Source organism: Zerene cesonia, chromosome 16 (genome assembly GCF_012273895.1).
Source record: "Zerene cesonia ecotype Mississippi chromosome 16, Zerene_cesonia_1.1, whole genome shotgun sequence".
Lineage (NCBI taxonomy): Eukaryota > Metazoa > Arthropoda > Insecta > Lepidoptera > Pieridae > Zerene > Zerene cesonia.
In genome coordinates, this window is record NC_052117.1 from 5,288,782 (window position 1) to 5,304,279 (window position 15,498).

Below are 15,498 nucleotides of genomic sequence, written 5' to 3' on the forward strand. Positions count from 1 at the left end.
GTCTATTGTTGCCGTTATTAAGGCATAATTACAATTCCTATACAATTATCCTCTTATTACGTTTATCTACAAAGTTAGACTGAATACTAAGTAGGAATTCTCATTAAATATTATTTAATAAGCACACTACGAACTTCTACGACGACTTACTGAGGCTAGAGCTACATGATAGCCAAAGGATAATTTTAATATTTTAATGTTGTTATGTTACTATTAAGATTTTCTCATATTTATCTAGTAACAATGTTCCTATGAATCCTTTTTAATAAATGATATAATTAATACAGAGCAAAGGTTCACAATTTGTTCATTTTTGCCATATAAATCTAGCTTTTTATTTTTATATTTTACCTATTTAAATAAAAAAATAATATTTAAAACATAAAAGAGAAAGTTAAAAATTCGCAGAACTTATGAAATCCCAAGGTCATTTTCATGATCCACATTCGATAGATTTCACAAGAGATAGTCACGACTGAAATATCCCGGTAAAAATAAATAATTGTCAGTATTTCAGCGTGGACGAGGCGTATTCACAGCGTAATATAGAATACACTTTGAACGTCGACGCACGTCTCCCTCTGACGTCGAATCTATTTCGGGCACCCCAGTCTCACACTGATGCTGATCCAACACTCGGAAATCCTTTGTCTTATTTAAAGTATATCGGTCAATACCTTAATTAATTACAAGCGTTGTTTATAAAAGTGTTCCAAAATGGGAAATATTCTCAGTGGTGCGACTAGCCAGGGTTCAAGCTCACGTGAAGCTTTATCGAGTGAAAGTGAAACAATGGAAAGCAAAAGTGACATTGACGACGCTAACACCAGCGATAATTCCGATGAACAATTCCATGATACCGTCAGCGACGATGAAGAAGCACGAGCAAGATCGAAAGAAGAAGAAATGTTAGAATTTAGAAGACAACTAGATATTAAGCGCGAACAAAGAAAAGAGATACTTGCTCGGCACAAATCGGATAAAAAAAGTTTGGAAGATGCATTAAAAGAAGAGAGGAAAGCTAAATTAGAACTTTATGAACAAAATAGGTATTTTCGTGATTTACTTATAAGAAACAATATTAACGTTCCGGAAATTTCTCAAGAAACTGAGGAAAACTCTCTATTCAAAGAAGCTCTAGTTCAATTAACAGCAGAAATGGAAAATCAAAAAGCTTACAACAATAGACTTAGATGCGATCTCGCAAATTCGAATGCTGCTTTACAAGCCGCATATTCAGAAATGGCTGATTTGAGCGCTCAAAATGCAGAATCGATCAAGCAAATACATGCATTGAAAGAGGTGATAACTGTTAGTAAAACAATGATTTCTCTGCGTGAAGATCAACTCACTGAAGTAAGAATTAATTAATTACTATTTATTAACTTAATTTTCGTGATCGATTAATGGTGTTACTCATAATTCTTAATTATGTTACACAATTTTATCTACTCGTAAGTAGTTTTTAAACTCTTGAAATAATTATTTATTAAGAAACTATGTACCGAAAATTACTAAATATTGGACATTTATCTGATATTATAAAGTTATCCTATAGGTATACTACTTGATTTCCGCCAACGGCTTCGCCAAAGTAGTCAATGGAAATTCATGGGAATTTCCCGTGGGTTCCTCCACGTAATGTTTTAGCGGAAAAAGTAGACACAAAAATCAGGCCATATAATCGCTGTGTTGCGATGTAAAAAGATAAACAAACCATCTTTTGCATTAACAATTGATAATATTAAGAAGGATTAATATGAACGCTTAACAGTTAACAGTATTTAAACTTGCATAATAAATTAACTTCAATATCTGTTAATAACGAATTCAACATTGTTATACTTCTGATGGTGCGGGTGGAAGCGATTTATTTTACAAAAAAAAAATTATTATCTATAAGATTTTTATATATAAGTTACTTTATTTATATATATAAGTTGTATGTTTTTCACCATTGCACGTGAAGCCAACGACCCTAAACGCTTTCGTCGGTCAGAGACTTGCGTCGCGACGCGGCAATATTATCAACTTGTTTTCGGCGGTTATCGAAGCTTTGGCACATGCACTTGAAATTTTGCCAAATTAATTAACTACGAAGTTGTTCAACTAGATCTATATAAAATATTAAAGAATAATGATGGTCAAGATCGAAAAAAAATGCATTATTTATTATTTGATCAAAAGGAATAGATCGAATAAGACAAAATTACGAGGAATTTATTAGTGACGAGTCTCTCCGTGTCCACGCTCGCTATAAAGTGTTCGAAACGTCGGGTTAATAATATAATGAATAAATCGCGTTTAAAATCCGTTAAAAAGTTTTTAATTTCTAAATGTATAATACTCGCGTAAAATCAAACACAAGAAAATACTAGGAATTTATTATTTCGAACATAATATCAGAATTAAATGACAACATTAAAATCTACTGTATGATCTATTCTTGATCTTCTTGACTTAGTAGTCAACTATTACTGTACTAGTGTACAATCAATTTTAATCCATTCCTGTCTCTATTTGAAATCAAACACAAATACTTTTAATACATGAAAAATCACATAAGAGCCTAATTGTTCCAGTTGAAAAATAAATTGACGGAAATAGAGCAATCCCTGGCAGATAGAGAAGCAAACATGCTGTCCACAGACCTGCGCCAAGAATATGAACGTCAATTACAAAATATAAGAACCCTTCGCAGCCTATATGAGGAGAGAGCACGATTAGCTGAGGTCACGAGACAGGCTCTCGTTAGAGATCTTGATGAACAGAAAGCCTTATATGAAGCAGAACATGCAAGGTACGCCCGATTATGCCATTCCCTCGCCTTTTCTACTCTTGCGTTGAACCAGGATAAAACATTGTCAGACCTAACGATGTATTACTCAAGAATAATGTAATTTTCTACTGAAGAATGAATTATCAAATATCGAAGATACAATACAAACCTTAAAAACTCAAATTTCTGTATCTTTTTTTATAGAAAAATAACAAAAATACACCCCTTCACTTAAACTTACAAAATTATTTATACATTCCAGATGTAATGATCTGAATTCTGAAATTGAAGAAATGAAGTCAAAGATAGTAGGACTAGAAGAAACAATAGAAGATAAAAACAACGAAATATTTTCGTGTAAAGAGGAAATGGATGGAATTAAATCTGAAATGGCAGTAGTACACAAGGTTTTTGTTTTTTTTTTTTTTAATGTATTACCAATTACAAAGTATAATTAATGCATGTCTTATTATTATTCTACTTTCAGCTCTTTTCACAAGTGCTCCTTGGGTATAAAACAAAACGAGACCTAGACAAGCTTGTAAAACTACTTGAAGAGAATCATGGCATTTTAACACATATGGCTGAACAGGAAAATGGCTCTCAAGTCTCATCAGCATTGCCAAAATTACTCTTAGAATTAGTTAATCAAGTTGAAGACAGTAGCAGAGAAACGTATGAGAACAATCTTCAAACACCAACGAATGACGAATCAGGTAAGAATCCCTAAACAATGTTCATACATACTTAAAAATAATATATAAAGCCAATTTTTCGATCCAAACCTCTTAATTGGTACAATTTACTCAGAAATAAAACTGCACAAATTACATAACGAAATTATATTAGAATCATTGCAATCCAATATAATATTTTAAACTTTAATTACAGACAACAGCGCGCAGGGTAATTATAAAGCAGAAGAAATTGTTCAAAATCTGCCGAAAGTTTGGAGAGTTTTAATAGAACTCCTCAGCCATCAATCTGACTCAAACGCGAACGAATCAGAAGGAAAAGTAACTACTTGTTACAAAACCGTTCAAACGAAATCGGGCCCGGTACAAGTACCTAGTGTTAGTCAGACCTATATAAGATTAAAGGTAATTCTTATACTTTCAACATCTACATAACAATTTCAAGCTACTCAATATTGTGATTTTCTTGGTTTGATGATGCAACTCTATCTTTATTATTTCGTCGAAATTAGTCACAATGTTAAAACATCATGAAAACAAAAATACTTGTATGAGCAAGACGCATATTCGTAAAAATAGGTGCAAGTTCAGTATGATTCTTGGACCTCGGCCAATATACTTGAATTGTTTTCAAAAATAAAATCTTAGCATGAAAAAAAAGTTATTACCTGATATTTTAAACGATGTTACATAGACTCAATGAAACAAATAAAAACAAAATGAGATGACAAAGAGATTTTATTATGGTTATGAATTTTATTATCCCTAATAGTATACAGGGATCAAAACGTTTATGACACAAGTATTGAATTTTTAACAATGTTTTCCATATTTTTTTTATTCGATTAAGTCATTAAATTGATGTTGTTACAGGATTTGATAATTGAGAAACTGAGTCTTATAAAGGAAGTGAATCGTATGAAGCAACTTAATACACATTTAGAAACTCGGCTTCAGGAACAAGAGCGGCGACTTTGCTTAGTTACAACCGAATTAAGCAAAACATGGCATGTTGTTGGTAGATTACGTAAACATCACCACCAATTGCATACACATGAGAAAATACTTAAATATGAATTACAACAAAAAAGGAAACTTTTAAACGAATTAAAAGAAGAGCTCGAATACTGTCGGGAGAAACTCGAACAAGCGAGAGAGAAGAACACTCAATCTGAAAGAGATTGGAAAGAGTTGAGAGCAGAATTTTCAAGTAGAAAATTAAAAGATTCCACTTCATTAAATAATTCCGCGGAAAGTGGCTACAGCGATGAGAAACCAACTGATGAATCATCAGAGTCTAATGATGAAAGTGAATATATAGCGGAATCAAAATTAAAGTGTAAAAAGAAATTTAAAAAATCCTTTGAAACTGTAGTCGATTCAAGTGCAGATTTCAATTTAGCTGCTGAAAGAGATGATCCTGTAAGTGATATGATAGATGTAGCAGATCTTTCTCTTGACACACAAGACGAAAATCAAGAGATACTTGACGATTCATGTAGTAGCGAAAATTTATTAAAAAGTGACAAAATTTGTTATGAAACTGAAGACGAAGCTGCCGATATTGGTGTTGACTCATGTCTTGACGAAAGTTCAGTAGCAGATGCCAGTATAAAATGTGATAAAGGTAGCGAAATGGATGACATGCCAGGTTCAAGTACCATATGTAACCTTAGTGATAGTGATCCTAATGAAAAATGTTTACCGATATCCCTATCAGACTCGCAACAATCATCAGTTCCTTTGATTGACCCTGCTACAATTTTGGATAATATAAAAAAGCAAAACGAAAGATTGGCAGAAAAGGATAAGAAATTAAACAATTTAGAGAAAAATAGCTCCGAACTAATAGACAAAGCCTATAAACTATCTAAATTTAGCAAAGAAATAAATACCACACTCGACAATCTTCTAAATAAGCCGACGTCAAGTGAAAATGGAAATAGAATTGATAAAGAAGATAAAATCATAAACAAGGATCCCGACAATTCTGATGATGGATTACTAGAAACTAGTGCATTCGCAGGCCCATCGCAATACAATATTGATTTACCAGAAAACCCAGAAAATAAATTTAAAGATATACTGTTAAACGTCCAAAAACAGGGTGAGCATTTGAAACTTAAAGATGAAAGATTGGACAAGCTGCAAAGCGAATGCTCAGAGGTTGTAACGAGTATTTCAAAGGCGATTAACAAGGGACAGCAGTTGAACGAACGCTTAAACGCACTTCATACGAAATATTATGATAATACAGACGAAGACAAATGTATTCAGGAAGTAGAATCTCAACAATCAAATTCTGTAGAAAAAAGTGATGTTGAAATTGAAACTGAAATAGATAATCAACCAGTACAGAATGTAGACACGAATATGAATAACAAATGCGATTATGACACCGCAACGATTAACGCTACATATGACCAATGTGCAACAAATGATGTACCACAAAACGAAAGTGTTGCCTGTCACAGCATAAACAATCAATCAGATGCGTCGACATCAAACGACATAAATCACGAAGCCAGATTTGCAACCAGAGATCTACGATTGAAACGATTGGAAGAACAAACGAAGTCACTTGTTAGTAAAGTTAACAAAACGGCAACGAAAGGGGTAAAAATAAATTACAAATTAGAAGAGTTACATAACATTTACGGATCAGACCATTCTCGATCCGGTACGCCTTCAGAAGACACAGGTGACAACTCGCAAAGTAACGATGATGAAAAAGAAAACGAAACTAAATAATGTTCAATATACGGAAAAGAAATAAAATATGTTTTATTTATAATCTAATTGTGTGTAAAAATAAATAGAAGTCTACTTTCATACAGTGTTTTATTATAAAACAAATTATGTATTCGATACAGGTATCTTCGTGCGTTCTTAACGTAAACATTAAAATAACTAACTAAATTATTCACATGACATGTTTTATGTCGGTCGTATGAGATTTCTCGTCTGTGTCCTTGCACTTCAGATCGATAGAGTTGATGCTATCGTCGAGTACAGCTACGACAACTTGTTGAACTTTTTCGGCGACTTTCCCTGGAGGTGTGGAGTAGAGCCGCCACGCCCATATAGAGAGTAGGAGCATTTCGAACATCATCAACATATTTTGTATCACTGAAAGAGAATTTTATAAATTAGTCTTAATATTTAAATTGCGTATCATGATATTTGTCCACAATGGACTCCCAAACTACTCAACCGATTTTAATCAAATTTGCACACCAGTATGTGCAGTTTTATAGAATAGTATTATAAACTATCTTATTATAATATTTCAATTACGATTAATGACCAGGGTACCTAAGGTAATAAAGATTCCTGATACAAGAAGCAAATAAGATTTGCGAAATGTATTAAATTGTTATGATATTCGACTCTCAGCTACTACCAGTTTGATTTTGTACTCAATTACACATTAGATTGTGGCCCATTAGATAAAGCGGGATTGCTACAGCCGAAAGGTCATAAGTTCGATTCCATTAAAATCTATGAAAAAACAGGTCAGAAGATCAATCATTTTAAAATAGAGATACATAATGTCTTTTTTTAATGTAGTCAAATCTATTATTGTACCTAATAAAATGTTTTTTATTAATCTGCATAATTGTTCCCAAATAAAGAAAAAAAAGACTGCAAACTTATTATAAAAACCCTTTTTATAGCTCTCGCTACAAAATTTAAACTGATTCAACACTTGGATTTTAGTCGGTAGGAATCCGATATAACCTACGGCTCCTTCCAGGGATTACTATACAATTCTAGCCGTGGCTTAAAATTACAAGCAATTACATGCATAAGCAAATCTATATTTTTAGTCGAGTTAGTTTCACGACTTACTACCCAAAGACATATATCTAAAAATTTTTGGTAGCGTAACTTTTAAAAAATATATGAATATACAAAAACTTACAAAAAAACCGCGCTACCTGTGCTAGAATATTACTAGTTATTAACCGTGGCTATTCACAGGTAGCGCGGTCTTACTAGTTATTAACCGTGGTTACGCACAGGTAGCGCGGTCTTTTTGTAAGTTTTTGAAGTGAAACTTCTTTAGAATCGTTGTGATTTCAAACCTGATGCAACGGAAAAACGACAGGTAAGAGACACAAATACAAAAGTGTGTAGAATGAAGCTGGCAAAGAATGAGACAGAAATATACATACTATTTTATATATATTCATCTCATTCTTTTGTCGATTGAAGTTTCACTTCTATCGTGTGTGAATCGCACACACACCTTTTTTGTATATTCATATATTTTTTATTTATACCACTAATTAAACAAAACATAGATCTAAGATCTAAGATAAATGACGGACTCATATCCCTCTTAGTCTGCGAATTCAACCAACACTTACGATTAACAATCACAGACGGGTGTAACGGCATAATACAAGATATGTTAAACAGATCCGGCACTACTCTAGCGATGCCGCACTGCAGTTTAACAATAATTAGTACGAGCTGGACGGCAAGAAAACGCAATCTAGGTTTGGCGCCGGCGGCCTCCGCCGCTCGGATACACATCATTATACCCCAAATACCAGAGAGAATAGACGCCGCGATAAACGGCTGCATGTATACAAAGCTGTGGATTTGTAACATCTGTGGATAAACAAATTGACGTTATGAGTTGTGTCACAATTTATTGAATTATGAAGTATTAGGTATTAGGAAAATTGCTATCAATTAAGTAGGGTAAGAGAAATTGAAAATCTGGTTATAGTAAAAATAAATCCCTAATTTTATTTGTTTTATAACTAAGACATTTATTTTACACAAGCTTTTGCCCACGGCTTCGCACGCTTTAAATTCGGAGTAGTTTAATAGATGATATACATATAAACCTTGCTCTTGAACCACTCTATCTATTAAAGAAAAAACCGTCAAAATCCGTTTCGTAGTTTTAAAGATTTAAGCATACATAGGGGCATAGGGACAGAGAATGCGATTTTGTTTTATACTAGTAGTGTAATAGTATAACGCACTAAAAGTTAGCAAAATTCGTCGAAGATTTATTATTAGTATTTTGTTACAAAAAAAAATGTACATAACAAGATACATCTTCGAGAATAAACAAAAAAAATATCGAAAAAATCATATTATAATGACAAAGTTTTGATAGGTGTATATAAGGAATCTGATTAATTTACGCACCATATCTTCAGCCCAAAGTATAAGAATGATAAAGTATATTATGCCTTGGATTATCGGCACTTGTAGGATTAGAAACCTTAACCATGTTAAAGTTTTTCTGAAACATAATAATAATTTACTTTTTAGTGTACACATGAAACTAAAAACTGATATTTATAAATATAATAGGTACATTATGTTGATATGATGCATTATATGGAAATAGAATATGGTACCAACCCCTATAAACATAACATGAATACGATATCATTAATAGTATATAATATAATTATTTCATGTTGTTAAAATGTTTCAGACATGACAGTCTGCTAAAAAACAAATAGCATCCACTCCTACTCTTTATAGCTATAATCTCCCACTATTAACTACTTCACCAATTTCCATTGAAGGCTGTAAACATAATGAAGCACGCATTTATAGACTCATCCCATTAAAACGATAGGACCAAGGTCTAAGCGCCACCCTTATTTGACATGTTCCCAAAATTGGATGAATTAATTAGATAAAATCATAATGGCAACAAACAATGGCTGTAACGCGATATAACTTAGCAAAAACTCTAATTTACCTACACCTGTAATTGGGTTTTTTACCGTATGACAATAACTACGCTAGTTAATTGTGTTTGTTTCATCGAGAGCAATTACTTATAGCTGTAAAACTAAATACCGTACTTAGTTGAAACTAATAAATGTTTGTATGTTAGTTTTATTTGATATTAAACGTTTCCTTTGATTATAAATTAAAATTGGTGAAAGAGTTTTAAAGAAGTATATAGGACGATAAATTTTACATAAAACCTCTCACTTTTGTATCTGAGGCCTTGGTAAAACACAGCATGGCCAGCAACAACAAGGAGGAACACGTGTTTCCAAATGTGACCCTCCTGAACGTCTGAAAACATAACCAAATACAAGTTATTATTGAAATACTACCTGCGCCCCGGGGTTTCACCCGCGTAAGTCTGTATCCCGTAGGAATATCGGGATAAAAAGTTGCCTATATGTTATTCCAGTTATCCAGTTGTCTACATACCAAATTTCATTGCAATCGGTTCAGCAGTTTTTGTGTGAAAGAGCAACAAACACACACACAGACATCTTTACAAACTTTCGCATTTATAATATTAGTAGGATTCCTCTTTCCTTATAACAATACGAATTAAATCTGTGAAGGGAATGGCAGCCTATATCATCTACATTCAACAGTATTTATTAAACGTTAAGTAAAAACTTGAACTTTGTAGATAACACCTTTCCTTTAAATTCCGCGGCTGGAGGGTTGTGGAATTTGGCTCATTAATTGATCATATAGTAAAATTCAAGGCATTTGACAAACATATAAATAGAACATATGTAGGTATACTCTTTTGCTTATGGTTATGGTCGAATTTCGACCGCGCGACGATCACGCGAATACGCAATAATATTTACCTGACTAGTTGATTGGTTCCACCGCACTCAGCCATTATCATAAAGTATATATGGTACATAGCTATCATCACAGCTTCTTGTGCAACCGCCTCGCTAATGATTCGAGCTCGAGGGACAATTATTGCAACGAAACCCGCAGCGCCTACTATCTGGAAATTGAAAATATTCGATTACAAACTTTTGTTCTTCACTAGGACCCATAGCCGAAGATTTTTCCAATTTATTCAAGTTAGTACAAAGCTAGGTTTAAAAAGTTAGAAGAACATTAAAGTTGTGGATAATTGAAAATATAAACAACTAGCTACGCCCCACAGTTTCACCCGTGTAAGTCTATATCCCGTAGGAATATCGGAATATAAAGTTGCCTATGTGTTAATTCAGTTGTCCAGTTATCTACGTACCAAATTTCATTGCAATCAATTCAGTAGTTTGTGCGTGAAAGAATAACAAACATACACATACACATACATCTATCCTCACAAACTTTGGCATTTATAATATAAGTAGGACAGGATAATAATAATTATAACTATGAAGTATCCTACTTTAATTACTAACTATTTTGTTAGTTGATTAATACCAGTAACAATGCAGCGACTTATAACCTGATGATATCTTAAACATCGTGTATAATATGTCGGTGCACTGACCATTTCCAACAGTAGAAATTACATGAGCAAGGGCATATCGTGTGAAAACCTTACGGTGTTGGAATTTATATGGGTATATTGCATGAATCGTTTTATACTGAAAACTAAACTAGCGGCTAATCGCATTTATAAACACTTTTGAGGCTAAGGTACTTTATGTTACGACCGCAGATAGGGCATGCATTGTGTATTATATATTAAACTAGCTTTTGCCCGCGGCTTCGCACGCGTTAATTCGGAGTAGTTAATAGATGTTATTATTCATATAAACTATCCTCTTGAATCACTCTATCTATTAAAAAAACCAATCACAATCTGTTGCGTAGTTTTAAAGATTTAAGCATACATAGGGACATAGGGACAGAAAAAGCGACTTTGTATTATAATATGTATTGATTGTTTAATAATAAATAGCAATACCGAATCGAAGTTTTTTTTAGTTTAAAGGGCTGATGTCTCGAAATTCTGAACCAAATAATGTTTCTTACATATTTGAAACTAAATTTATTTACTAATTATTTAAGTAGTGTCTGATTCGTAATGTTTGTAAATGTAATAAGACCCTACAGAGTGCGAAAGAGATAGTGATACATAACTTTTGTTATTTTAATTCACGAAAATATTTCTATAATAAAACATGATATCACAATAATACTGTTAGTATAATACAAAAGTAGCTATAGAACAATATTATTGATTGGAGCTTGAAATAGCAACTTGCTGTGCTTTTACAAGGGTTCCGTACCGAAAGTGTAAAACGGGACCCCATTACTATTACTTCGCTGTTTGTCTGTCTGTAGCTATGTATGTCAGTTTTCTTTTTCACTCTTAATTCACCCCCTTTAATGTATGTTTCACAAGAAATAATACCGAAATTTTTTTATAGTCTTATTTTAAAAAATTTCTATTACCTATTTATTAATACCTACCAAATTAATTTTGCTATAACCTATATATTAATACCAAAAATCATAATTCGATTCAGTATTTATGATATTAAATAGAAAACAGAACCGTTCTAAGAATATTCCTACATGTGTAAAACACTTGGTATAATAATAATAATACTTAATCCCTTCACTTCAGTTGTTTTTATTAAGAGTTCAGTATTTACTCAGTACACAGCCATACCTACTTCCTGATTAATCTCATTGCGGATTTATCTGCCTTTAAAAGTTGCATAACGAAAAAGAGAGAGTCGCGTTCATAGTAATCTACACTACTAACGGTTTCCCGCACAAGTAGCGTAAAACAGCAGTATGATATTATGAAACCATCGTTTATGCAACACTCGCTTTATAATACTGGTTCGTATGTCCTAACGTGACCCCGTTGTAATCCTTTTTAAATGCATCGTTTCTTCGCCTCCCTTTAGTGTACCCTAGTTTTTATCTTATCCAGACTATTTTAAATAACATGTTCTGTATTATCTGTATTTATTACATTTTTATATCAAAGTTAAGTCATATAATTAAAGTAATATAAAATATAGACCTTAACCAGAGACTAGAAATAATGAGTAGACCTTTAGTATTTTCTTGTGTTTGGTTTCACGCGAGTATTATACATTTAGAAATTAAAACTTTTCAACGGATTTTAAACACGATTTATTCATTATATTATTAACCCGACGTTTCGAACACTTTACAGCGAGCGTGGTCACGGGGAGACTCTCCCGAGGTCAGAGGGAGGTTAATAATATAATGAATAAATCGCGTTTAAAATCCGTTGAAAAGTTTTTAATTTCTAAAAGAGTAGACCTTTAATTATTTATGAATACAATGTGGATAATGAATAAAGATTTCTATCAATGTATGCTATGATAAAGAATGTTTTAAACAAAGCAACAACTACAATTGCAAACAAATTATAGATATAATAAACCATCAAGTATGATAATATTGTTATTTACTTATAACTGTTTAATAAAAGTATATAGGTATGTTGATCAAAAAATCGAATCTTAAAGTTTTTTTGAATTGTCACGAAAAACAACGTCCTCTAAATAAAAAGAAAAATGTCCTGTACATATTCAATTAAATAATGGAATCTACGCGACATATCATCTCAACTTTTGTCGCGTTTGAACAAATATCCGAAGCAATAATGGAAGTTTCATATAACCGTCATAAATCTATAGTATATATTGAGTAATGACATCAATAAAACCATGCTCCCTTCCACCATCTGTGCATTGAATGTAGGCATATGCAGCGTTACATAATGTAATGAAAGATGACGATACTTTAAAGCGACGTGGTCACATGCCTACGTAATTTATTACGTACGGCTTGTTCTGCCATTCCATTCTTTAAAGATTGTGATAATTGCTGCACTGCTTATTGATTTCATGTTTATATATTTAATCTGTGAATGTTATCATTCACCGCTCATTCCGTCTTCGGCCGATTTAGTTCGGGGTAAAAATTAAATATAACACATATCATCAGAGCAGCACCTATAACTCATGACAATAAACCTATCGAAGTTTGGTAAAACCTCAAGTTGAACCAAAATCAGCTTATTATTTTAACTCCGTATCTATCGGTGAACCAATCTTATCTATCTAATACAAACAAAATTTTTCGTTGAAATCAATAATAGCATGTTCTCAGTTGTTCAGACTTCAGTACGTTTATAGATTATGCAACACTGATAACTGTGTACTTATTTTTAGGATGGCAATGTGCCATAAACATTAAACATAAACAATCTCATAATCTCTTAAAAAATCGCTTGACATTAGTTTATTAGCCAAATTACATAGAGAAAACCTAAAAGAACGTGCGTAGTGGTGGTATATAAAACATATAATTGAGAATAAAAATAATCACTAATGTTTTTGATCACGGAAGAAAGGGCTTTTTTTTAAAAGCCTATGGTTCCAATTCGTCCTTGAAATTTAGGAATAATTATGTCAAAATTCCGCTCGAGATTTTAGATTGAATAATCGTCGCAAATCGTAATCAATGCCTGTAAAGTAAAGCGATTGGCGGAGTGAGACGATTACCTTATAAATTTTGAGGAACATTAAATAACATATAACATCATATTTTTACTGAAATATAAATATCACTTTACAAATATTTTAATGTTTGTGTGTCGATCACTTAATCGTCAGTCACTTAGTTATAGAATAACTAGAAAACGCATTTGTATATTAAACTAAAATAATAAAACAAATTTGTATATTTTCAATTAAAAACAAACTATATACTTACAGGATAAATTCCGAGTATTACACCCACACTTAATTTCGATTCGCTCCAGTGCCTTAGCGCCGATCGGAGCGTTATTATATACAATATACATAAAGCTAGTAGGATGAACAGGCCGCAGATAAATAGCACCCAAGCGTATGTGTTGAGGGCTGTGGACAATTAGGTTTAAATAAATAAAAAAACATCAATATACATTTAAACTGTAACTAGGAAGGTCGTCATAAATTGATTGCACGAGAGGTTAATTGTTCAATCTGAAGATCAGTGCCATTTATTAATTATCTCCATTGCTCATACGTGTAAATAACTACTGCGAACATCACCGGAAGAAATATTAACACCGGTACACCATTGATTTCTCAGATTATTAAATAGTTCCTACGCCAAATGAGAAAAATAATTGAGAGTGATTCATAAGAAGGTACTTGGAATATTGTGTTTACCTAACATGAATTGGTTACTCTGAATCGAGAAAAGTCGGCGTGGTCGTAATCTGGTAAAAAGACCTTTTACGTTGATCTAAATCTGCCATAATCCTTGTTCGGTACTGAGTATTAATCTTAAAGAAACTTTACGTTTCGTTGTTGTCGAAATTGATAAAATCATTTGTATTAGTCATATTGTATATTCATATTTTCCAAGGTAGAATACGTAATAACGTAGGTCATTCTTGAATGTCTTTAGCACAAAGTGAGAATGCCTGGACACTGGACACTACCTTTCACCCAGCCCTTCGACCGTGACCCTCTTATTTTGTGGCAAAACAAAGTTTACCTCATTAATTACACAATTAGCTTCTCACAGCGGTATTAAAGAATTATCTTGGCGTGATTGTTTGCTTCACGTAATTTATTCGTCAACTTTTTATAAAATATCGTGGAACGTAAATGAAGGTAACGTCAGCATTATTGATTCAATATTAAATGCTATTTAATTATGGAAATATATTTTAACTTAAAAGTGAACCTTGTAGTTCATTAATTTAGTATGTACATACTATTAATTATATTTATTGAATTTAATATCATAAAGCTTTCCGAATTCGGGTTCCTTCGTCGTCGACTATTAATTTTTATTTTTATTTGTAATCTTCGAATATTTCAAATCGCCGAAAACCAAAGGGACTAAACTACTTCAAATAAAATAATACATTCAATAATGCCACAACGTTCTCTACGCGCAAGTACCATATTATCCATTTTTTACGCTAAACCGTCCATATGTTCACATATATAAGAGTAGAATATATATTATAGATTTGCATTTGCTTTAAAATCGGCAACAAAATTTTTGTCGTCACTTGTCTACAATATCAACAGGAAGTAGAAAATACCAGTTAAAACATTTCCTTGTGTTCATGTGAAAATGTTCAAACCTTTACCAGTATGGACGCGAACTTATGACCTTTAAGTGACCTGTAAGTACCCATAACAGGAAACAAGGGTCAATATCCGACATATTCACGAGGACATCTTTTTTACAATTTTTAAAACAAACGAATAAGCAAGTCCGTTTAATTTTAAGTAAACATTTATGTTAGTAATAATT

General features: G+C 32.5%; 2 protein-coding genes across 2 annotated transcripts in view; one reads left to right on the plus strand and one right to left on the minus strand.

The window, feature by feature from the left end:
* The first annotated feature begins 530 nt into the window (after window positions 1-530).
* LOC119832795 (paramyosin) lies at window positions 531-6,306 on the plus strand. The gene is made up of 6 exons (XM_038356557.1): window positions 531-1,356; window positions 2,583-2,800; window positions 3,042-3,186; window positions 3,267-3,495; window positions 3,671-3,879; window positions 4,348-6,306. Exons 1-6 carry the CDS (start codon window positions 718-720, stop codon window positions 6,223-6,225), a joined length of 3,318 nt encoding a protein of 1,105 aa, XP_038212485.1. The 5' UTR covers window positions 531-717; the 3' UTR covers window positions 6,226-6,306.
* The window catches only part of LOC119832796 (organic solute transporter alpha-like protein), a 12,123-nt gene continuing 2,923 nt past the window's right edge, over window positions 6,299-15,498 (minus strand). The window contains exons 2-7 of the mRNA XM_038356558.1: window positions 13,951-14,099; window positions 10,080-10,228; window positions 9,454-9,540; window positions 8,647-8,743; window positions 7,848-8,094; window positions 6,299-6,603 (exon numbers count right to left, since the gene is read on the minus strand). Coding sequence (XP_038212486.1) covers window positions 6,398-6,603; window positions 7,848-8,094; window positions 8,647-8,743; window positions 9,454-9,540; window positions 10,080-10,228; window positions 13,951-14,099 — 935 coding nt within the window. The 3' untranslated portion in view covers window positions 6,299-6,397. The remainder of the gene's footprint in view (window positions 6,604-7,847; window positions 8,095-8,646; window positions 8,744-9,453; window positions 9,541-10,079; window positions 10,229-13,950; window positions 14,100-15,498) is intronic.

Excerpts from the sequence above, each read along its gene's own strand:
- LOC119832795 (XM_038356557.1), top strand. The coding sequence starts at position 718 with ATGGGAAATATTCTCAGTGGTGCGACTAGCCAGGGTTCAAGCTCACGT. Across the intron at positions 1,357-2,582 it reads GTGAAGATCAACTCACTGAA|TTGAAAAATAAATTGACGGA; the intron begins GTAAGAATTAAT and ends TAATTGTTCCAG. Across the intron at positions 3,880-4,347 it reads AGACCTATATAAGATTAAAG|GATTTGATAATTGAGAAACT; the intron begins GTAATTCTTATA and ends ATGTTGTTACAG.